Source organism: Pipistrellus hanaki, assembly GCF_964339955.1.
Source record: "Pipistrellus hanaki genome assembly, chromosome: 3".
In the NCBI taxonomy this organism is placed as follows: Eukaryota; Metazoa; Chordata; class Mammalia; order Chiroptera; family Vespertilionidae; genus Pipistrellus; species Pipistrellus hanaki.
In genome coordinates, this window is record NC_140505.1 from 88,021,417 (window position 1) to 88,046,820 (window position 25,404).

At 40.1% G+C, this 25,404-nt stretch overlaps 2 protein-coding genes across 2 annotated transcripts in view; both read left to right on the forward strand.

Annotated features, from left to right (window-relative positions):
• Nucleotides 1–13,272, forward strand: RFXAP (regulatory factor X associated protein). The gene is made up of 3 exons (XM_084879579.1): nucleotides 1–1,126; nucleotides 6,449–6,556; nucleotides 11,873–13,272. The coding sequence occupies exons 1-3, from the start codon at nucleotides 143–145 to the stop codon at nucleotides 11,981–11,983; spliced, it is 1,203 nt and encodes a 400-aa protein (XP_084735705.1). The 5' UTR covers nucleotides 1–142; the 3' UTR covers nucleotides 11,984–13,272.
• Nucleotides 12,517–25,404, forward strand: part of LOC311619665 (zinc transporter ZIP1-like) — a gene marked incomplete at its 5' end in the record, with an annotated part of 18,238 nt that continues 5,350 nt past the window's right edge. The window contains 1 exon segment of the mRNA XM_084878233.1: nucleotides 12,517–12,570. Within this exon segment, the coding sequence (XP_084734359.1) occupies nucleotides 12,517–12,570 (54 nt within the window).

Here is a 25,404-nt window from a genome sequence, read left to right on the forward strand (position 1 = left end):
TATCTGATGGTGCCACTTAATGAGCCACTTAATGACACTACTACATGCCAGCTTCACACCTCCATTTCCGGCAGCTTGCGCATATCTTTTACAATCAGCATCCTAATGCCACAAGTCATGAGGTCGCTCAGGATCAATCTGAATGTACTTAAAACAAAAGTTCTTTGCAACAGTGTGGGTTTCAGGGTTTTTTGTTGTTGTCTGTTTGTTTTCTAAAGCGCTATCTTGCCTACTGGCACTAGAATTCTGCACAGGCCACCCAAGGAGCAGGGGGCTTCCACAGGCCGCGGGACGGCATCTGCGCAGTCAGTTCGGCCCGCAGCGCTCAGCCTCGCCCCTAAGAGGCGCCGTTGCCGTTAGCTCCCCGAAAACACCGAAACCATTGGTCTGCGCGGTCGCGCAGGCGCAGTTCGGCCCGCCGCGGCCCCGCCCCTTTTCCTGCCGCGGTCTGGAGTCTGGTTTGCGAGGTGACGCCGGCACTCGAGGGCCTGAGAAACTGGGGGGTGGACTCCCGCCGTGTGTCAGCACCACGGAGGTGCAGGGTGTGGCCGAGGGCGCGGGGCCGGCTGCCGCCTGCGGTGCGCTCCGCCCCGGGGCCCTGACTCCAGCCCACGGCCAGGCAAGCGCCTCGCGCCTCACCTTCCTGGTGATGCGTCCCGGCGGCAGGCAGGAGGAAGCTGCGGCCGGGGGCGTCCTGCGGCGGGCTCCTGCCCTGGGCGGCGGTGCCGGGGCGGGCCAGCCTGTTCCTTGTGAGGTGGTGGGGGATGGAGAGGAGGACGCGGGGGAGGACGAGGCCGACCTGCTGGACACTTCGGACCCTCCGGCGGGAGGCGAGAGCGCGGCTAGCGTGGAGGACCTGGAGGACGAAGAGACCCACTCGGGGGGCGAGGGCGGCAGCAGGGGGGCCCAGAGGCGGGCGAGCGGCGGGGGCAGCCAGTGCAAGACCTGCACTTACGAGGGCTGCAGCGAAACCACGAGCCAGGTGGCCAAGCAACGCAAGCCGTGGATGTGCAAGAAACACCGCAACAAGATGTACAAGGATAAGTACAAAAAGAAGAAAAGTGACCAGGCCCTGAATTGCGGTGGAGCCGCCCCGGCTGGCAGTGCGGGGAACGTCAAGCTGGAGGTATTAGACTTTAACTGGGGTCTAGTGGGGAGAGGAGGGGAGGGAAGCAAACCCATTCTTGTGCAAACCTCACTTCCTGCCCTGCCCACTGGCCCTTATATGGACCGTGTTGCTTGGCTGGACTTGAGGCTTGAGAGCGAGTGAGTGCTTGCCTTAAATTAAAGTTCATACAAACGTGTGCAAAGCCTTAATAGTTCTGTTGCATCCTTGTAATAGATGAATAAATTTTAATGAAAATGATGTGGCACTTCAGAAAAGATGTAATTTCTAAGGTCTGGGATATGAACTGGAAGGACAGATAGCAAATGATTGATTCGGTTCATCGCTAAAGGAGCAGGCAAAGAGACAGGAACCCAGATAAAATTGGTACTTTGGAGAAGATAATCTCTTACTGTTTTCACTACCCTGTCTATTGTCAGTATCACAGTTCTTAGCACTCTGCTTCCTGTATCCCTATACTTAATACCCTATTCTCAGTAAACCCATGCTTTGTCCCCTGTTCTCACTACTACTTTGTTTTTAGTACCTCTGGAGAAAAATAATTGAATAATAAATTGGGTATATGCCTCAGAAAGTTTTAGATTGTTTGAATTGAACTGTGTTGCCAGTTAAAGTCAGTCAGCTGGTATTGGACTGCTGACTGCAAATCTCCATTCTATCATTTCCTGGCCATGTGCCCTTGAACTCTTTTAAGCTTAAGTTTCTTCATCTGTAAAAAAGCTGTTAAAATAGTGCCTAGTTCAAAATGTTACTGTGAATACATGAGGTATTCCATATTGAGTGTTCATATGGTGTCCAGCAGATAGTAAAAGTCAATAAGCCTTAGCTATTACTGGTGTCACTAGAGGCCCGATGCCCGAAATTCACGCAAGAGTAGGCCTTCCTTCCCTGGCTTCCCGGCTTCCCTGGCAGCCCTGGCTTCCTCTGGAAGGACAGATGTAGGATCTAATTAGCATATTATGCTTTTATTATTATAGATTATTAGTGGTATTCTTTGAGGTTATTGAAGATAAGCAGATACTTCATCCTGTGTGTTTTCCTTCTTTTAATACTTCTTCAGTGCAGAGAAAACTTGAATTTTGTTAAAAGTGATTCAGAAAATAATTTTTAAAACTGAGAGCTGTCCTAGAATGTATTTTAAAAGTGTTTAAATTAGTTTTTGGCTGGACTTGAACAGCTGCCTCATTGCTCAAATTTTAGATTTTGTAATTGTTTACAAATGTAATGTTCTAAATATTTCTAATATCTGAAGTCACAAACATGTACTTAATTCACACTGATTAGGGTCTTCTGACTTCTCATTCCCTTTCATTCCATTGAGTCTTAATCTGTTTATGGTAAAAGGACTTCTTTTAGAATTTGATGACACCCAATGAACCCTTTTCCCAGAAAAATGCACATATGTAGGTATTTAATTTTTCATACACATTCATAGAATTCAGGATGCCTATGGATCTTAGGTTTAAAACCTGCCCCATCCATATCCTTGTAAAATGCAATATTTTACCACGTCTCAGATTACAAGCAATTATGGAAATAAACATCACACTTATTACAGAAAGTCAGTAAAGGTGGTCGTTTATCTTTTTGTATATTCCAAAGGTACCCATTCACTTCATAGTTCACTTCAGAGAGAGAAGATAATGTACTTATTTGCATTTTTCAAGAAAGATGTTATTTACCTGGAACTATTGTCTTTTTTCTTTCTTTTTATAAAGGTATATTATGTGTACATATCTTACCATTGCCCCCCTCCCATACATGCCCTCCCTCCCCAGAGTTTTTAGTCCATTGGTTATGCTTATATGCATGCATACAAGTCCTTCAGTTGATCTCTTATCTCCCCCAGATCTCCCTACCCTTTCCACTGTAATTTGACAGTCTGTCTGTTGCTTTACTATCTCTGTATCTATCTTTTTGTTCATCAGTTTATAATGTTCTTTATTATCCATAAATGAATGAGATCATGTGGTGTTTTTCTTTAATTGACTGGCTTATTTCACTCAGCATGATGTTCTCCAATCCCATCCAGGTTGCTGCAAATGATAAGAATTCCTTCTTTTTTTATGGCAGCATATTATTCCATTGTGTAGATGTACCATAGTTTTTTTTTATCCCTATTGTCTTTTTTAAAATGGGCCAGCATTCCCATCTATAGCTTGAGGAAAATGTATAAAAGGTAAATTGATACTGAATTACAGTCTCTCCCCTTCCCCCCCCCCCAAAAAAAAAATACAACTTCAATAACGTTCCTTTTCAAAAATAATTTTAGGTTATTTTTAAAAAAATATATATTGATCCTACAGGGAGGAAGGGAGAGAGATAGAGAGCTAGAAACATCCATGAGAGAGAAACATCGACCAGCTACCTCCTGCACACCCCCCACCGGGGATATGCCCGCAACCAATGTACATACCCTTGACTGGAATCGAACCCGGAACCTTTCAGTGCGCAGACCGATGCTCTACCACTGAGCCAAACCGGTTTCGGCAATTTAGGTGATTTTTGACGCTGGCCATTCAGCAGGTGTGGAGGTGATGTCTCATTGCCATTTTAATTTGCATCTCTCTAATAATTAGTGACTTTGAGCATTTTTTCATTTTCTTGGCCATCCGTACTAGTGTGTTCACTTTAGAAAAGTGTCTGTTTAGGTTCTTTGCCCATTTTTTGTGTGAAAAAATTTATGAAAGATAAATGTGGAGATAGGGTTTGAAGCCAATTTTTATATGGTATTGAATGCCTGTTTCTAGGTTTTGGATTTCGAGTCTTTAAATGAAAGTTTCTGTTTAGGGAGTTACTGGGGTTCCTACTTTATTGGGGTGGGATTAAAGTCAAAAGGCGATAGCTGTATAGACTCTTTAGGGAGATCATTATAGTAGGGACTCATAGATGATGATGTGGGTCTTCTGCTATAGTTTGAGCAGCAAGATTAGAAATTAATGTATTTAAATCAGTATTTCTTACACAAATCAAGGTTAAATAAGGAGCACATTTATATATATGTAAAAGTTGAACCTAAGTAAAAACCACCTAAATGTTAGAGCTTTTCAAAACCAAATGGGTTGCCTCAAAAGTTGGTTAAACTTCTTAGGACAAAAAGCATTCAAAATCTTTGAAAAGGGATTTCCAATATTTACAAAAGTTTGGACTAGACAATGCAAGGTTATTTCCACTACAACTTTCTATGATTTTGTGATATTAGCATTCTGAATTTACATAGTACTTTGTCAGGGGTTATCCAGAATACAAGATATCTGCCATCAAGTTAATTTCAGCATTCTATTCTCGTATACATAAAAATGAAATAGTCCCACAGAGTAGTGATTATGAGAGGTCAAAAGGATTTGGGGGAGGTGGAGGAGAAAAAAGGGGGTTAAATATATGGTGACAGAAGGAGACTAGACTTCAAGTGGTGAGCATACAATCAAGTATACAAATGTCGTATTATAAAGTTGTACAACTGAAATTTATATAATACTAGAGGCCCTGTGCACTGGAGGGAAGGGGGATCCCTCAGGGGATGTCCGCCTGCTGGCAGGGAGCGGACCTAAGCTGGCAGTTGGACATCCCTCAAGGAGTCCTTAGCACTGCCGCGGAGGCAGGAGAGGCTACCTCCACTGCCACTGCTCTAGCCAGCCATCAGCCTGACTTCTGGCTAAGTGGCTCTCCCCCCATGGGAGTGTACTGACCATCAGGGAGCAGCTCCTGTGTTCAGCATATGCCCCCTGGTGATCAGTGAACATCATAGCAACTGGTTATTCTGCTGTTAGGTCGATTTGCATATTAAGGTTTTATTATGTAAGATGATTAATCTTTTCCCAATAAGTTTAATTTTAAAAATTAGCCCCATAAATAAAGTTAACCCTTTAAGGAAAGAGGAAGGGAGAAATTACTTTGGCTTTCCCTGGGTATTAGAATACTCTTTTTTAGTTGTTACTTTTATTTTATTTTATTATTTTATTTTATTTTATTATTTATTTTATTTTATTTTACTTTATTTTATACTTGAAGCCTAAATTGTTTAGGTATTGGACATTTTTTAAAAAAATCCAAAATGTGTTTATTGGGGTGGTAACCCACTCATCTTGATTTGAGGTGCTTTTAGTGCTGTTTCCTTCTGAAGGAACATCCTTCTGTAAGCCTTGCTTTTCTTATAATGAAAAAAATAAAGGGATATTCTAATAGACAATTCAGAAGCAATAGAGTGAAGCCCAAGAGAAAAAAACAGTTTTGATAATAACCTAAATGAAGAGCAAAGAGATGGGTCAACTCACAGTAGGCATGACTATAAAATAAGACAAATACAGTTTTATATTTTTTTAGTCAGAATTTTTGGATGTGGTCCATACTATATCATGTATTGAGAATGTTGGAGTCAACTAGAACAATACACCGTATTTTGTTATGCCAGGAAAATTTAAGATTCTATCAGATAACTATGGGGGTACATATTTGGTAGGAAGTGCTACTGATTTTGTTTGGGTAATGATGTCATAATGTCCTTTTAAGACTCACTTATTTTGTTTATGCTAGTGTTTTCCAGTCTTTTTCAAAACAAGTTTGTCATTTTTCTCCTTAAAACTTGTAAATTTTGAAAGCTTTGTCTTGTCAGTTGTTGCCTTAAGCAATTTTACTGCCTCTCCTCCCTTCCCCCCTTTTTTTGTTATTTGGACAAAAAAGTGCCAGTTAGAACGTCTTAATATGTAAATTGCCTTTGAGTTCATATATTCAATCCAAAGGCAGGCAGACTTTGTTTTGGCCTGGATAGCTTTTATGGAGAAAATGTTCAATTTTTACTAGGCATTTTTTATAAGATTGACAATAGCTTACAAGTAACTCTTTGTACCCCTCCCCACCACTACTTCTGCCCCACTATTAATTTTAAGACCCTTAAAGATACTGAAGACCCCAGGTTTGAAATCCTAGAGCCGTGGTTGGCAAACTGCAGCTTGAGAGCCACATGCAACTCTTTGGCCCCTTGAATGTGGCTCTTCCACAAAATACCATGGCCTGGGCGAAGTCTATTTTGAAGAAATGGCATTAGAAGAAGTTTAAGTTTAAAAAATTTGGCTCTCAAAAGAAATTTCAATTGTTATACTGTTGATATTTGGCTCTGTTGACTAATGAGTTTGCCAACCACTGTCCTAGAGAGAGAGAGGGAGTGAGGAGTATTACATCAACTTAATTGTCAACATGTTGCCTATTTCTTGTCCAGGGACTGGACAAAAAGGAAGACCTATTTACGTCATCATAGAAATGGCTGTAATCATGAATTACTTTCTTAAATGTTAATCCTATTTGCACTTTTATAATTTATTCCAGGAAACTACAGATAGCATTCTCTCAATTGTTAAACAAAGAACAGGAGCTTTGGGGGATCGTCCTGCAAGACCTACACTTTTAGAGCAAGTGTTAAATCAAAAAAGACTGGTAAGTATCTGTTTTTTAAGTATTTACAAGTCTATTAACAAAAGTTGTTTGTTATAAATGGAAAGTTTAGATTTTAAAAATTGTTGGACAAATCAGAATTGTGCCTCTACATGAATGCTCATAATTTTCTCACAAGAGTATATGAGCAGGAATTTTTAAAGTTTTTATATTGTTGTTTTTGTGTGTTTGTTTTAGAGAGAGACAGACAAAGGAAGGGAACTGGGAGGGAGAGAGAAACATCAAAATATCGATTGGCCGACTCCTGCACACCCTCTACTGGGAATGGAGCCTGAAATCCAGGCATGTGCCCTGACTGGGAATGGAACCCATGACATCTTAGTGCATGGCTGAGCAGGAATACTTTTAATCCTATATCTTCATTCCCTAAGCCTGGATATCTGAGCAAGTTGGGATTTTAAAATAAACTTCTTATACTGAATTCTGGAGTTTGTGGAATAATGCTCTAATGAAGTTGAAATATACTAATATTTAATAAGGATCTCTATTATACATTTGATAGAAGATATCAGAACTTAGGAGAGATTACTCAAATACTGGAATAATTGGATAATATTTTAAAAAAATATATATTTTATTGATTTTGTACAGAGAGGAAGGGAGAGAGATAGAGAGTTAGAAACATCGATGAGAGAGCCGGGACCAGTTTGGCTCAATGGATAGAGCGTCGGCTTGGGGACTGAAGGGTCCCGGGTTCGATTCCGGTCAAGGGCATGTACCTTGGTTGCAGGCATATCCCCAGTAGGGGGTGTGCAAGAGGCAGCTGATCGATGACTCTCTCTCATCGATGTTTCTGACTCTCTATCTTTCTCCCTTCCTCTCTGTATAAAATCAATAAAAAATATATTAAAAAAAAAAAAGAAACATCGATGAGAGAGAGTCATCGATCAGCTGCCTCTTGCACATCCCCTACTGGGGATATGACTGCAACCAAGGTACATGTCCTTGACCAGAATCGAACTCGGGACCTTTCAGTTCCCAATCCGACGCTCTATCCATTGAGCCAAACCGGTTTTGGCTGGATAATATCTTGAGGACAAAAAGAAAGGACACTATAAATGGAAATAAATTCCTGATAAAGATTTTTTTAAAATTAAAAAAATAGAATTAGGACTTTATCTCAAAAATCTGGAATGGAAGCTCTGGCCCTTGTGGGCATTGTCCTGTGCACAGAAAAATTGCCAGCTTGATTTCCTGTTAAAACACATGCCTGGGTTGTGGGCTCAATCCCCAGTATTTGGCATGCAGGAGGCAGCCTACCTATGTTCAGTTTTCACATAGAAGTTTCTCTCACCTTTTCCCTTCCTCTCTCAAAAAAGACTCGTACTAATTTGTTTTTAAATAGTTATAAAAATTAATAAAAATGTTCTTTTAAAAATTTGGAATGTCATAGGGGTGTTGAACTCAATCAGAGAAGGGGCCAAAATCTAAAATCCAGCCTAAATCGCGGGCCGAATGGTTTACTGAACAGTCATAAACTGACAATGTCATAAACTGACAGCGGAGTGCAGTGATGACAGTGCAGTGCGGGCCACATTGCAAGGCCTGGCCGGCCGGATTTGGCCCGCGGGCCTTGTGTTTGACACATGTGGTTTAAAAGAAGTAGACAGAATTTCAGAGAAGATTATAAATTTGACTACGTAAAAAATGCTAAAGTAAAAAATGGTGATAAAAATAACAATGCATTGCCGAAACCGGTTTGGCTCAGTGGATAGAGCGTCGGTCTGAAAGGTCCCAGGTTTGATTCTGGTCAAGGGCATGTACATTGGTTGTGGGCACATCCCCAGTGGGGAGTGTGCAAGAGGCAGCTGGTCGATGTTTCTCTCTCATCGACGTTTCTAGCTCTCTATCCCTCTCCCTTCCTCTCTGTGGAAAATCAATAAAATATATTTTAAAAAAAAATAATAATGCATTAAAGTTAAAAATGGTAAAAAATAAAAATGCATACTTAAATAACAGGAAAAATAATTTTAGCAAATATTAAAAAACTATGGTTAACATTTTTGTTATGTAAAATATGAGTTGCTGAGGAAAAAATTTGGCTTCGCTATATTGTAAAAGATATAACAAGGAGGAAACAGCAGAATTTCTACCATTAAATTATATACAAAGGTATATTGTAATGCAGTATTGTGATAATATAATAAACAATAGCCATAAGTGGAAACAATTTACCGTATTTTTCGGATCATAAGACGCACCGGACCATAAGACGCACCAGTTTTTAGAGAAGGGAAATGAAGAAAAAAAGATTCTGAAACAAATAGTGTCCTAAAATATTTTATGTGCATTAAAACCCAACATCACAGTCATAAATACATGTAATCAACCCTGTAAAGTAAACAGCAGCATTTAGAACCATTTTAGAGCCGGGCAAGCACACAGAGACCACACAGAGCCGGGCAAGTAAAAAAACTTTTTTTTTAAAGTATATGTGTAGGCTATATTTGGACCATAAGACGCAGGGACTTTTTCCCCCCACTTCTGGGGGGGAAAAAGTGCATCTTATGGTCCGAAAAATACGGTAAATAACACAGTGATATTGAGGGTTCCATGAAATAGGCACTCTAATTTTGTTTGGTTGGTGGCATCATATATTGGCACAATGCTTCTAGAAAGCAGTTGAACACTTTCAAGCATCCCCTTTGACTCAGAAATCATATTTACTGTAAAGATGTTCGCAGAAAATAAACCCGAAATATGAATAATGTTAAGCATAAAGATATTGTCAGAAATATATTTATCATAAATAGTAAAATAGTAGTATAAACAATCTAAATGCTCAACAGTTTCATAAAAATTAAGAAGACTGTTATACATTTATTTAATAAAATGTTGGATAGTTTATACAACTAAATTTTAAATAAAACTAATAAATAGAAAATGTATTGTGCTATATGCTATTTTAAAATTAGTGTTTAATGATAGTATTTCTATTTCATCTTTTCAGTTTATCTTTTTCAATTTACTGGAGCCAGAGTTTTATTTTTCATCAATTTTATATCTATTTTATTATAGAAAAAAAACACATTAACCATAGTCTATTATATTTGTTATATGATTACAACTGTATTTTAAAATGAAACATGTTCTAAAAGTATTGGCTATTTTAAAGCAGTTGTATTCTTTCTTTTCAGAAATTTTGGTAATGTACCTATCAATGCACACATAACCTATATTTAAACACACACACCCCAAATAAACACACAATTTTTCTATTTCTTCAGAAAAATTTAGTAAGTTTGTGGAGAAATTTGAGTTCTAATACCAATATTAAATGTATTTTCAAAGTGTCATTTAATTGCCATTTTCACATGTGGCCTCTTTTCATTTTCCTTGCTCTAATCCTGGGTCAGTGCTTTTGGCTATTTACTCTTAGGTTTTTTAGAGAGTATATATGCTGGCATCTATAATAATAAAAGTAATATGCAAATCAACCCAACGGCTGCCCAGAGGACTGTCCAAACAACCTTCCAGGTGACCTTCCAGACAAAGCCGGGGCTACGAGAGCCTACTCTTGCATGAATTTCATGCATCAGGCCTCTATATCATATAAAACATTTCCTTTGTGTACGAAGTCACAAATAAGATCAGGTTTTGTTTTTAGATTTTAGTATTTTGATGTATGATATCAAATTTTATTACTTTACTAGAGGCTTGGTGCATGAAATTCATTCATGGGTGTGTGTGCCCCTCATCCCAGCCTGCACCCTCTACAATCTGGGACCCCTTGGGTGATGCCCAGGCCTAAACAGACAGTTAGACACCCCTCTCACAATCTAGGACTGCTGGCTCCCAACCCTCGCCTGCCTGATTGCCCCTAACTGCTTCTGCCTGCCAGCCTGATCACCCCCTAATCACTCCCATGCCAGCCTGATTGATTCCTAAATCCTCCCCTGCAAGCCTGTTTGCCCCAACTTCCCTCATCTGCCGGCCTGGTCACCCCTAACTGCCCTCTCCTGAAGGCCTGGGTCTCCACATGGGGGCAGCCATCTTGTATGTTGGAGTGACAGTCAATTTGCATATTATTCTTTTATTAGATAGGTTAGAGGCCTGGTGCACAGGTGGGGGCCAGCTGGTTTGTTCTGAAGGGTGTCTCGGATCAGGATTCCCTTGGGGTGTGGGGTGGCCTGGGTGAGGGGCCTGTGGTGGTTTGCAAGCTGTCCATTTCCTGCCCTGGTGACCTAAGCAGAGGCCCTGGTATCTGGGATTTATTTATCTTCTATAACTGAAACTTTGTAGCCTTGAGCAGAGACAAGCCTCCTGCTTGCTTCACTGCTGCAGACATTTTTGTTGGGATTTATTTATCTTCTGTAATTGAAACTGTGAGCAGAGACAAGGCAGGCCATAGCTGTGGGAAGCTTGGCTTCCTGCATTGCCAGGGGAAACTCAAGCCTCCTGCTCACTCCAGCTCCGTGGCTGCTGCCATTTTTGTTGGGATTTATTTATCTTCTATAATTGAAACTTCGTAGCATTGATTGGAGGCCTGGGCTGGCCAGGGTGTGTGTGGAAAGTTTGGTTTCCTCCATTGCCAGGGAAATCCAAAACTCCTGCTTGCTCCCTGGCTGCAGCCTTCTTGGTTGGGTTAATTTGTATACTTGCTCCTGATTGGCTGGTGGGTGTGGCTTGTGGGCATACCGGGTGATGGTTAATTTGCATATTACTCTTTTATTGGATAGGATACATTCATTTTGGGAAGAAAGTCACATATGAGGTCCTTTATGCATTGGGACTTACTGTCTGGGAAAAGGATGCAGGGATATTTTCTCTAAAGGTTGCTGCAGTAGCTTCCTGTTGTTAATGTCTGACTTTTACTGGGTGTTCTAGTAAAAGTCAGACATTATTAGATCTTCCAGTATCTAATAAATACGTTATGAATTGTTCTGATAATTTCACCTTCCCTTATATTAATGGGACATACCAAGCTGCTAGCTGGTCAGTTTCCAATTCTGTATGAATAATTACTAACAAATAGAAAGAGGAGAGAAATGTTAGGACTAAAGGGCATTTGTAAGCTTCCCACCACAGAACAAAGGCCAGGGGGAAAAAACTTGCGGAACACCAAGAAGCATACCGTAATAAAGAACTGAACAGTCAATTTGCATAGTACTCTTTTATTAGATAGGAGAGTTTAAATGCAGTGTATAAGATGCAGACACTAACTTAGGTATGTTTTGTTTTCTAAGTGTATTGTATCTTGTGTAAGGACATAGCAATAATGTCATATCATGTTTACAATCTAATCCCATAAAAATAATGCTATTAATAAACATGTTTTTTTCTTTTTTTCTTTTTAAGTCATTATTAAGAAGCCCAGAAGTGGTGCAGTTTTTACAGAAACAACAACAGCTATTAAATCAGCAAGTTTTGGAGCAAAGACAGCAGCAGTTTTCAGGACCATCAGTGTGAGGGAATTTATTAAGAAACTCTACATGTTTTTTTTAGCTTATTGTAGTAGACAAAAATATTTTTATACCAAGATAGGTAGAGTAAGATAAGCCAGTAGAACATAAACAGTTATTTTCCTGTAAATATATGTGTGCATTTGGGGATAAATAGAGATTGCACTTTATGTAACTGATCCTTTCAGATCATCATAAGTTTAAAGAAATTAGCTTATCTTTTTAAAGTAACATTTAATTATAATGTGTTTTTAATAAAATGTTCTTCTGTCATTGTTACTGAAGATTCTGAAGCAGTTAGTTTCTGTGAAAATTATGAAATTACTTTACATTAATCTTGGGTCTAACTCAGTGGTTCTCATCCAAGGAGCAGTTGGAAATGTGGCATGTTTCACAGTGATTGTGAAACTTGCTGGCTTTTAGTGAATGAGTCAGGAATGCTACATGTTCTGCAGTATTTGGAATGGTCCCAAACAACTAAGAATTTCTTATTCACAATGCTAGTCATATTCCTCTTAAGAAACACTGATAGCTACCGTGATGAAAAAATGTGTTAGGAGACTTTTTGCAATTAAGACTGGAGCTGTCAAAGAGGTAAGTATACTTTATATCTCTAGGGAAAGTTAAATTGTAAATATCTGTGAAATTAGAGTATGTGTCTGTTTTTAGGAATGTGCTAGTGAAACCTGACGAGGATTAATAGTACACTGGAATGAATGCACCTCCACAAGTTCGCTTCATGTTGTTAGTGTTGATCTTTTTTAAAGAGACACTGTGTGTGTTGACTTTGTGAACAGTATAGATGTAAGTTCATCCCACCAGTGCCAGGACAAATTATTTTTTTAATACTCATGTATTTTTTAGTAACAGATCCTGAAAAAAAGAGTAACATTCCAGCATTTTGTCAATGTTTTTAAAAATTGAGCTATACTTAAGACTGTGTTATTCCTAAATAATCTTTGAAGAATGATGCTAATATATATATAGTTACTTTTTTCTTATATTTTTTTTCCTAGGAAAACTTTTAAAAGGCAAACCTATCAATAAGAGTAACAAATTACAGTATGTCCAGTGTTAGAACAATAAATGTAGGTGTCTCAAGTTTAACTTCAAAACTGTGTCAGTTTCTTGGTTTTTAAACTCTGAAATATATAATTTAAACTGAGTCATAGCTGTACTAGACACTTAAGGAGAGAAAGAATGTTTTTGTTCATTTTTATATTCTTTAGACTTGCATATCTGTGCAAAAACACTTTTACCAAAATTATTCATTAAAGTTCACTTGTTGACCTTTGAGTTGTCTGATTCACTTACTCTATTATGTAGTTGCTTCAGACTGAATACAGAAGAATTAATTTGCATTTGTAATTAACTTACTTGTTCTCTAGCTTATGGTATTGGGAGCTTTATTGAATCCCTATAGTGTAAGTTAACTTTTATGTGGGGAAAAATAATCAACTGTGCTTTTATAAATAGAACTAGAGGCCCAGTGCATGAAATTCGTGCATGGGGGCTGTGTCCTTCAGTTCAGCCTGCACCATTTCCAATCTGGGACCCCTTGAGGGATGTCCAACTGCTCGTTTAGGCCTGATCTTAGGAACAGGCCTAAACAGGCAGTTGGACATCCCTGTCACAATCAAGGACGGCTAGATCCTAACTGCTAACCTGCCTGCCTTCCTGATTGCCTCTAACTGCTTCTGCCTGCCAGCCTGATCACCAGTCCCCCATAACTTCCCTCCTCTGCTGGCCTGGTCACCCTTAACTGCCCTCCCCCTCCCTGCAGGCTTGATCGCCCCCCAACTGCCCTCCCCTGCTGGCCATCTTGTGGTAGCCGTCTTGTGTCCACATGGGGGCAGTCATCTTGTGTGTTGGAGTGATGGTCAATTTACATATTACTCTTTTAATAGATAGGATAGGAAGAATAGGAAATGATGGAACTAAGCTAGTGAGAGCTGAATTAAAACAAAAGGGATTTCATGTAATACTGAGGAGTGAGAAGCAGAATTAGGTAGATAGGGTACAGGGTCGAAGAAGGAGGAATCTTGGAGCTAGCTGAAACCACAAAATGTTTTGGAGAATAGCAGGATAGCAGAAAAATAGGATGTTTTGAGACAAGGATATTTTTCTTACAAGTGCAAAATAAAATGTTGCAAAACGGCCAGGAACCAATCAAAGACTGGCACAGTTAGACAAAGAATGGGCCGTTAGCAGATACAGGGGGAAGAACAGAATGTTTTGGTGGCAACCCACTTGGATTCTCACCCTGAACAGGGAGTCTTTGTTTGCTTGCAATAAACTCCTGCCTTGTTTGAACTCCTCTCCTCCATGGCTTCATTCCGTGAAACATGACCCTGAGAAGAATTCCTGCTCTCCGGTTCCGGTATCAGTATCACATGATCTCATTTACACATAAAATCTAATGAACAGAATAAACTGACAGGTATATTAATAGGTCTAGAGACATGGATTCATGTAGCACACTGGTAGATCTCAGAGGGAAAGAGGTAGGAAGAGATTAAAGAATTATATGCATAGCCGAAACCGGTTTGGCTCAATGGATAGAGCGTCGGCTTGGGGACTGAAAGATCCCGGGTTCGATTCCGGTCAAGGGCATGTACCTTAGTTGCGGGTATATCCCCAGTAGGGGGTGTGCAAGAGGCAGCTGATCGATGACTCTCTCTCATCGATGTTTCTAACTCTCTATCCCTCTCTCTTCCTCTCTATACAAAATCAATAAAATATATTTTAAAAAAAAAGAATTATATGCATATATGCATGGTCTATGGACACAGCAATGCAATGAGAACCTGAGTTGGGGTGAGCAGGGTTGGGTGGAGGAGGGGAGTTGGGGGACATCTGTAATACTGTCCACAATAAAATTAAATTTAAAAATTTATATAGATTTCCATCTTAAGGGATTGAACTTTTATAGGTCAATGAAACAATTAGGTTTTTATTTATTTAGGTTAGATTTATTGTATTATGCCCTCAATTTTTTAACCCTCTATGTTTTCATGACTTTTGCAATGTAATTTTTTCCACCAGGTGGTTGAGTTTCTTTACCTACCTCTTAAATCTGGAAGACTGAACTTGTGGCTTGTTTGGGTTAATAGAATGCAGAGGAAATAATATGTTGCCAGTTTGAGTAAACTTTTTTCCAAAGGTTTTGAAAACTTCTGCTTGTTCTTTTGGAACCCTACCCAACTACCATGGTAACAAGCCTAGCTTCGCCTAGCCTGCTGGATAATGAGACACATGGCCCAGTCACCTGTTGTACCAGCCAGTAGTTGGTAAACAGCCAGATATGCGAGTGAAGCTATGCTAGATGAGCTATCCCCAGCCAGCCTGCCAACCAACTGCAGGTACATTGGATACCAATTGACATCAGCCAGGCCTACCCCAGATTGGCAGAACCACCCAGCTGACCTATAGACTTGTGAGCAATAATAAATGCTGACGATTATAAGCCACAGAGTTTTGGAGTGGTTTGTTATGCAGCATTCTGAGAATAGATAACTGGTACAAAATCTAGTGGCTTAAAACACTTTATTCTCACAGTTCTGAAAGTTGGTATATTATTGGTTCTGTAAATGCTTTCAAGTTTGGTGTGGTAGACTGCACTTTCCAAAGATGTCCACAACAAAATCTCCTACCCCACATGCTCCTATGCAATGTGGTCTATTTAGAACTGGATTTTAGCTCAGCTGGCATGGCTCAGTGGTTGAGCATCTACCTATGAAACAGGTGGTTGTGGGTTGATTCCTCATCAGGGCACATGCCCAGGTGTTGGAGATCGGGTATAAGCTGACAGAATCCTTGCCCATGAAGGGACTGGTAAGATTCAGTCCTCTACCCGCACAGTGTTCCCTGACCTGTTTGGATGGTGATTTCCAATTGTCAGCAGAATGAGAGCAACCATTCATGGCTTACCTGAAGTCTCAGTAACTATTACTGAGATTTGCTGTACCAAGAATTTGTCCTGCTCTCTCTCCCTTAGTGATTAAGAGGAACAAATAATACTTTTCTCTTGACCGACTTCCTATTCAAGTGTTTGTGTATAAAAGGCATTACACAGTTAATAAAGCTGTGGCAGTCTGTCAATGGCTTGCAGCTGTCCCAATCCCACTTTCCTATCTTTTTATCTTTTTATTTTTAATTCCCACTTCTCTACCTCAGCCCCGTTCACCTGTCAGGCTGGCCCTGACACCCAGGTTGTGGGCTCGATTCCCTGTGTGGGGCATGCAGGAGGCAGCCAATCAATATTTCTCATAATGTTTCTCTTTCCCTCTCCCTTCTCTGAGATAAAAATATTTTTTAGAAAAACAACTGTATTTAATTTTTTAACCCCTTGAATCTGGGCAGGCCCTGTAACTGCGTTGACAGAATATGACTGAAGTAATGTTATTGCTAATTCATTTGAGGCTAGAAGAAAGGAGATAATAAGTATAAATGCAGTATATTTATAGTGATAAATGAATTCACTTATTCCACTTTTCAGCAAAGTAATCAGCTAATATGAAGTGAGGGAGTTGATAATAAAAGGCTTTAGGAAAAAGAAAACAATTAGATATGGAAGTCAATGAGAGAGACTAAATATATAGTTTATCCATTCATAGTAATAGAATTTTTGGTTGGGAACCAACAATACTGCTGATTCTCACGTAAGATCTTGTCAAAGAATTCAGAGACAAGTGATTTTTTGGATGATTTCATTTATATATAGTACAAAAGCAGGTGAAACTATTGTTAGAACACAGCAGTGGTCATCCTTGAAAGGGTATAAAGGGAGGGTTCTGATAATACCAAACTCCTTTGTGTGTGTGTGTGTGTGTGTGTGTGTGTGTGTGTGTGTGTTCTGCATGATGGTTATGCATGTGTGTTCTGTCAATGAAAGTTTGGAAAGCTATACATTTATGATTTTTGCACTTTTCAGTATATATTTTTTCAATTAAAAAAATGTTAAGACTCATCAGTCCTTGCAAAAGAATGGGGCCATATAAGTTATGGCCAATGGGAAAAGAGTTATGGCCAATGGGAGAAGAGAGCCCACTTCCCTTCTTCATTCTGCTGCTTGGAATATGGAAAAACAGCAGGTCACTTGTAGGACAAAGGAGGGCAATTCATTGGGGAAGGTGGAACAAGATAGAAAGATCTTATGTCCTTGGTTGGCCTTGAGGAACAACCACCATACTAGCCTGGGACACCGTGTTTTTGGGTTACTAAGTAAAAGAGAGAGAGAATATCTAGTGTCTGCCACAGTTACTTTGATATATATTACATTCAGCCAAACTTATATAATTCTAAATAATATTGTAGGTAAAAGGATTGATGAGTGGCATCAAAGATTTGGCCGCCTAGAAACCAGTAATCTATTGTATAATGGCAATCTGCAGTTATGTTACACTATTTCACAGGGCTCAACCAGCCATAGTAGCAGGAAAGATAGATTGCAAGCTTATCTCGAATTCACTTAATGGAAGAAGATGAATATAGGATTCTTTAAGAAAGTACTTTTGGTAATGGATGTTGTTCTGTCTTTGCATAAAAGATATGAGGCCAACACGGAATGCAGTTTTCTATGACAGTATAGAGCAAGTGTGGGAAGAATGAAAAAGCATGAGATATTTAACTTAGGAAACAAACAGTACTAATTACAATGAGTTAGTGAATGACTGCCCCAATTTTGATTAAACTCCATAATATGTCTATCAACCAATTAAAAATTTTGAAATTCTCAGTTATAGAAGCATTTCCAGGCTTTCACTTGAAGAGCATGATGTGGAGAGTGAATGAATAAGCCTGTAGAATTTAGTGACTGAAAAGTCACCCACAAAGGGCTCAGGTCAGAGAAAGCCCAGAGTGATTTTGCTTCAAGTTCACCAACCAGCAGTTTTAGACTATAGCAGGAACTTGCTAAAAAGTGATAATGAAAGGGAAAGGAAAGTACAAAAGATGTTATGCTATACGAGTAGTTCATCTAAACTAACAATGGAGAAAAAGGAGACAACCAACTAGTTGGTCCTCAAATGAAGTATCTGACAAAAACATTTTGGCCAAAAATTATAAGTGAACTATAGATTAAGATTTACTTATGACTAGGCAAATATTGTCAAACCCCAGTTCTTGAATGTCTCCCATCTAAAATAATTTCTCAACCAAGTTTATGCAACAATGTCTCGGTTGTTGAAAAAAACTGATTCTTCAGCTGAACCCTTTCATGTTGATACCTGTATGATCAGTCACATGTCTCTCAGGTGACGAAGGATAGAATGCACCAGTATGAATCGGTTTACCACTACACCTTGTGTTGTTAACATCTGAGGAAATTGTGCTGTGAATATTTTTATGTTTTTTTGCTTTTGTTACCACTTATTAAATATGTACAGTAAGTCACCATGTGTCCTAAGAGGGTTAGTGATAGCAGCAAAGTGAAAAGGAAAGTTGTGTGAACAATGATAGAGTTTAAGAAGGAAATAATTGCAAAGTATGATAGAGGTATTTGAGTGTCTGACCTGGCTACCCAATATGGCATGGCAAATTTGATGATTAGCATAATTTTAAAATATAAAAGGCCATGAAGAGTGTTCATGTTGCCAACAGTGTGAAAGTGTTCATGAAACAATCATAGGCAATTCAGAAAAGTTAAAATTCAATCATTTGGGGGCCTTGAATGGATTAATTCAATTTACATTTTTTCTTTTAAAAAATATATATTTTATTGATTTCTTACAGAGAGGAAGGAGAGGGATAGAGAGTCAGAAACATCGATGAGAGAGAAACATTGATCAGCTGCCTCCTGCACTCCCCTCCCCGACTGGGGATGTGCCCGCAACCAAGGTACATGCCCATGACCGGAATCGAACCTGGGACCCTTCAGTCCACAGGCCGACGCTCTATCCACTGAACAAAACCGGCTTTGGCCAATTTACATTTTTTCTAACTAGAGGCTTGGTGCATGAAATTTGTACATGGCATGTGGGAGTGAGGGGGAGGCCCCTCAGCCCGGCCTGCATCCTCTCCAATCCAGGACCCCTCGGGGGATGTCCGAGTGCCAGTTTAGGCACCATCCCACAGGATCATTGGCTCCTAACTGCTCAGCTGCCTGCCTGCCTGATCGCCTCTAACCACTCTCCTCTGCTGATTGCCTCTAACCACCTCGGCCCCCGCCACCATGACTTTGTCCAGAAGAACTTCCAGAAGGATGTCAGCAAAACATCTAATCTATCTTGTCTAATTAGCATATTAAACTTTTATTAGTATAGATGGGAAAAATGTTTTCTTTTTTGAACAAATTGTTTCTCAAACAGATTTCTAGAACAAATTGTTAGAGTACCAAGATTCCACTGTACAAAGAATCATAACTAATGTTACCAAAAATTATACATGAAGTACAGACATGCACACATACAAAATTGGTAGTTGCTTCCATACAGGAAAATCGGGGCACTGGTGTTCTGGGTTAGGGGAATGGGGAGCTCAGTTGTTGGGAGACCATCTTTTGCAAAAATAATCCTGTATTCAATAAAGTTCTATTATGCACATATGATGTTTTTAAAAATGTTTATTACAAACTGAAATTTTGTTACAAATTGAGGAGTGTATAGAGTTTATGCTTTTTCCTTTGCTTTCTATTTCATTTATGGGAAGAAATGTTTTTACTAGTGCATCTTTCTTTCCATATACTGTATGTAGCACTTATTTATAGTGCTATTGCCTTACTGCCATTTCTTACCATCTTTTCTAAGGCCCAAAATGTATACCCTACTGGAGGTGCATGACAAAAAGCATAAGCTAAAGGCAACATGACAAAATTATGTCAATTTTCTAGCCCTTTATAACTTACAAAACAATTCTGCATACATACTTGTTTTCCACAACAATCCCATAGTGTATGCACAATTATTATCTACTAGGAACCCAGTGCACAAAATTTGTGCACGGAGTGGGGGGGTGACTCTCAGCCAAGCCTGCCCCCTCTCACAGTCTGGGAGCCCTCAGGGGATGTCCTGAGCTGCAGTCTGGCCTCTCTGCAGGAGGTGACCGTGCTGATCAGGGGAAGGTGCCAGCCCCGTCAACCTGCTGCTCCCATTGCCAAGTTGTTTTCATCAACATGGACTCCAATTCCTTTCCCATGAGAAAAATGACAACTTTTTAAGGCATTTTCAAAATGTGTCTTTCATAGGATATGACGTTTATTTTTTCTCTCCTCACCTGAGGATATGTTTCCATTGATTTTTAGAGAGTGTAGAAGAGAGAGGGAGGGAGAGACAGAAACATCCGTGTGAGAGGGACACTTTGATTGGTTGCCTCCTGCATGAGCCCTGACCTGGCCCCAGCCAGGGAGGAGCCTGTAACCTAGGTACATGCTCTTGATTAGAATTAAACCCAGACCCTGCGGTCAGCAGGCTGAGGCTCTATCCACTGAGCCAAACCAGCTAGGGCAGAATATGTCATTTCTGAGCTCCTCCAGCAGCAAACCTTCGTTTTTTATCCTCCAGGAGTGTGGTGGAAAAACCCTAGATCACTTCTTGTACTCTTATTACCCAAGTGGTAGCGTACAGGGAGCTTAGCCAATGAATGGTCAAAAAGGTGTTTATGCTTGAAGTGGTTTGTCTCAATGGGTAGAGCATCCGTCTGCAGACTGAAGGGTCCCAGGTTTGATTCCTATTAAGGGCATGAACCTTGGTTGGGGCACATCCCCAGTGGGGAATGTGCAAGAGGCAACTGATGATGTTTCTCATCAATATTTCTGACAGTCTTATCACTCTCCTCTCTTCTCTGTAAAAAATCAATAAAATGTAGTTTAGAAAAGAAAAGGTGCTTCCTCTGCAGCCCATGTGCAGCCCATCCCATGTATTGTGTCCACTGGGCAAGGGGCATGTCCCCAGCCACCGGGGGCATGCCCCCAAGCCCAATGGCCCTACATTCGCTGTGTCCACTGGGCTGGGGGGAGTGGACCCAGGCCACTTGGCATAGGCGCACACACAGTGGCCATGGGGCGGGAACTCCTGCCACATCGCCATGGCGACAGTTCCTGCCCCACCCACAGATGCTTGCACTTGTCATCCCCAGCTGCTTGTCCCCGAACCCAGCCTGCTTGGTGCCCCTGGCTGCTGGACCCAGGCTGCTTGCTGCTGGTGCCCATAGGTCACTCCTGGCTGGAGGTGTTCTGAAACCCTGGCCACTCAGGGCCTATGCATGGACCTACAGGCTCAGAGCAGCCTGGGTCACGAGGATGTTCCTGGGACCCAGGCTGCTTGGTGCTTGTGTATGCAAATTAATCTGCTAGCTTTCTTGGGTTAATTTGCATACTCCTGATTGGCTGGTGGGTATCATGGAGGTACGGTCTATTTGAATCTCTTTTATTAGTGTAGATAGTAATAAAAGTGCAATATGCTGATTAGACTGGACAGCTGAACAACCTTCCGGATGTCCAGACATCCTTCCTGATGAAGCCGTGGCAGTGAGGGCTGAGGTAGAGGCAGTTAGGCAGGCAGGCAGAGGGATTAGGGGTGATGAGTCATGTAGGCGAGTAGTTAGGGGTGATCAGGCAGGCAGGCGAGTGGTTAGGGGCGATTAGGCAGACAGGCAGGCAGGTGAGTGGTTAGGGGCTATTAGGCAGGCGAGCATGGTTAGGGGTGATCAGGCAGGCAGGCAGAGTGGTTAGGCATGATCAGGCAGGCAGGCAGAGTGGTTAGGGGTGATCAGGCAGGCAGGCAGGTGAACAATAAGAGCCAGTAGTCACGGATTGTGAGGGATGTCCCAGGATGCAAAAGCATGCAGACTGGGCTGAGGGACCTCTCCCTCATGCACAAATTTCATGCAACAGGCCTCTAGTATGTATAATATACAGGGTGTCCCAAAAATGTATATAAACTTTGAATGATTTTAAAGTCAGTGTTTATAGACATTTTCAACATTTAAAAGAATATACAGAAATGAATATATTTTTTGTCAATGTCTGTTTTCAAACTGGTAACCATTCTGGTCCAGGCACTGCTGATAGCATGAAGCAATAGAATCGCAAACATCAAAAATTATTTAGTTTGGTATTTGTGCACCTTCAATTCATTGACTATCTTTTGTTTTGTACCATATACTTTCTTTTGTGTATCTCCATAAAAAAAAAAAAAAAAAGTCTAGTCACATTTTTGGATAAATTTTCTTTGTTCAAAGTTTAGTCTGGCTTCACATTTTTTCAAATCAGTTAAACCTTAGGAGGAGTGAAAATTGAGTTATTACCTATAAATTGAGTATACATTTTTTTGGGGACACCCTACAGCTGCAGATATAGTCTTGCAGAAGTTAAATTGCTTGCTCAAAGATCACACAGCTACTGAACTTAAATCCAGGCCTTCAGATATCAAGTTACTTATTTTGAAGAAGTGATGTTAGAAGAAGTTTAAGTTTAAAAAATTTGGCTCTCAAAAGAAATTTCAATCATTGTACTGTTGATATTTGGCTCTGTTGACTAATGAGTTTGTAGTGACTTAAAATGACAAATTTTTTTTTCTTTTCTTTTAATTACAATCTTGTGGTTGGCTGAGCTGTTCAGGTGTTCAGGTTTTGGGTATTTCATGAGGAGCATGGCTGAGATTAGAATATTCAAGATGGCCTCTCTGCCCCTAGAGTTAGGACTTTGAAAGCAAGCTCTGACACCACTCCCCAGGCCAGATGCCAAAGGCTAAGAATCATTTTACATTTTTAGGTAGTTTTGGGGGAAAAGAATATATATATATATATATATATATATATATATATATATATATATATATATATATATATATTTGTGTGTGACATGAAACTTATAGGAAATTCAAGTTTTGATATCCAAAAACTTTTATTAGCACACAGCTATGCTCATATGCTTACATACTGTGTGTGGTGGCTTTTGCACTATAGTGGTAGAGCTGAGTAGTCACAACAGTCAATAGAGGCCACAGAGCTTTCAGAGATGAAAATATTTACTATCTGGCCCTTCATAGAAAATGTCTTCTGACTCCTGCTCCTGAGCCTCTCTCCACAGATTAAATATCAGTGGATTACTTTTAGAATTTTTAGGATTTTATTTCTTTCTATCTGATGAGATTTGCAAGCATTGTATGCGAATAACATTATAGTTGTGAATAATTTTTGGCTTAAAAGTCAAATTGAATGTAATTTTCATTATATTTACTCTATTTAATATCATTTTTCAGCCCACTCTAGTAATTCTGAGGCCACGCCTAATATTTTTATCAGATCCATGCAAATAATTGCGCTGCACCAGCACAGCCAAGGGTTTGGCAAGACTGAGGGAGGGCCAGTGAAGGATGAAGAAAAGACAGAAAATAAGCTGGGTCTAGGTGGATTTTCTGTGCCTTGCTGAGGCCACAGAACAAATCCAGACTGCAAAGCTGATGCTTTATTTATAGTCAGGGGTAAACAAGGTAATTTACAATGTTCTTATAAGTTTCAAGGGTTTTGGCAGCATTTGCTGCCCCTCCCACAGCCCATTAGCTACCCAGGGAACAGTCACAAGATCAAGCTTTATGCTTAGAGGACTGGGTCCTCTAAGCTGGGACTTGTTTGCAACTTTGCCAGCAGGTCAGTCTGAGGCTTACCCCTATAACCGCTCCCTACAAATAACAGAATCATTAATGATCACACAGTGATAAAGTTGCAGAATTGGTGTTTTTTTTTTTTTTTTAATACTCTTTGTTAACTTGGGGTTGCAACATCATAATTCCTTATCCTTCTTGTTTTACTAAAATACATATTTTGAAAATAGCTAAGTGCTTAAAATAAAACAATTTTAACTGTTTAACTGTCAAAGCTACATTTACTACTGCTGTACAACTGAATATGTACTATTGACCCTTTAATGATATAGGTTTGAATTGTGTGGATCCACTTACATGTGGATTTCCCCCCAATACATATGTACAGGAACACACACACACACACACACACACTCACATTTCAGAGAGGAAGGGAGATAGAAAGAGAGATAGAAACATCAATGATGTGAGAAAATCATAAATTGACTGCCTCATGCATTCCTCCTACTAGGGATCAAGCCCACAACCCGAGCTTGTGACTTTGACTGGTATCAAACCCAGATCCTTTAAGTCCACAGGCCGACAGTCTATTCAATGAGCCAAACCAGCTAGGGCTATACAGGACTTTAAATGTATTTTCTCTTACTTACGGTTTTTTTCTTTTTTGCTTGAAATTTTTAAAAAAATTTAAATTTATTGGTATAAAATTGGTTAATAACATTATATAAATTTTAGGAGTATAATTTTTGTAATACAACATCTGTATACTCACCACTCAAAGTCTAGTCTCCTTCTGTCACCATGTATTTGACTGGTTTCTCTCTATTCCCCTTCTCTTTGGTGAGCAAAATTCTGTTGTTTGTATCTATGAATTTATTTTTGTTGTCATTTAGCTTGTTAGTTTGTTACTTTCTGTTTATATATTCCATAAATAAATAAAATAAAACAGTTCTTATAGTTTTGTATGTGACTTATTTCATTTAGCATGATTCTTTCAAGTTGTATTCATGTTGGCAATATTTCATCTTTTTTTATGGCCAAGCAGTATTCCATTGTATAATGTGTACCACACATTATATCTTCTTTATCTAATCATCTGTCAAAGGACACTTGGATTGTTTCCATGTCTTAACTGTTTATATAATGCTCCAATGAACGCAAGGTACATATACCTTTACAAATAAATTTTTTCAAAATTTTCAGGTAGATACCGAGAAGAAAGATTGATGATTCTAGTCTTAATTTTTTGAGGCACCTCCATACTGTTTTCCAATTTGTATTCCCCACCAGAAGTGTACTAGGGATTACTTTTCTCAACATCCTCTCCATTTGCTATTTTTGTCTTATTGATAACTAGAGGCCCAGTGCACAAAATTCATGCACGGGGGAGGGGGATGTCCCTCAGCCCAACCTGTACCTTTTCCAATCTGGGACCCCTTGAGGGATGTCCAACTGCCCAATAGGATTGGGCCTAAATGAGCAGTCAGACATCCCTCTCACAATCCAGGACTACTGGCCCCAACTGCTTGCCTGCCTGCCTGATAGCCCCTAACCACTCTGCCTGCTGGCAGGGAAGGGAAGTTGGGGGCAGCCAGGCCCACAGGGGAGGCAGTTAGGGGTGACCAGGCCTGCAGGGGAGAGAAGTTAGGGGCAACCAGGCTGGCAGGGGAGGGCAGTTGGGGGAGACCAGGCCAGCAGGGGAGGGCAGTTAGGGGTGACTGGAATGGCAGGGGAGGGCAGTTGGGGGCGACCTGGTTGGCAGGGGAGCAGTTAGACATTGATTAGGCTGGTAGGGGAGTGGTTAGGGGTTATTAGGCTGGCAGGCAGGCGAGCAATTGGGAGCCAGCAGTCCTGGATTGTGAGAGGGATATCTGACTGCCTGTGGGAT

What these genes read in the sequence shown, in the direction of transcription:
- RFXAP (XM_084879579.1), top strand. Translation starts at nt 143, where the DNA reads ATGTACTTAAAACAAAAGTTCTTTGCAACAGTGTGGGTTTCAGGGTTT. An exon ending in CGGGGAACGTCAAGCTGGAG is followed by an intron (nt 1,127 to 6,448) that starts GTATTAGACTTT and finishes AATTTATTCCAG; the next exon opens with GAAACTACAGATAGCATTCT. An exon ending in TGTTAAATCAAAAAAGACTG is followed by an intron (nt 6,557 to 11,872) that starts GTAAGTATCTGT and finishes TTTCTTTTTAAG; the next exon opens with TCATTATTAAGAAGCCCAGA.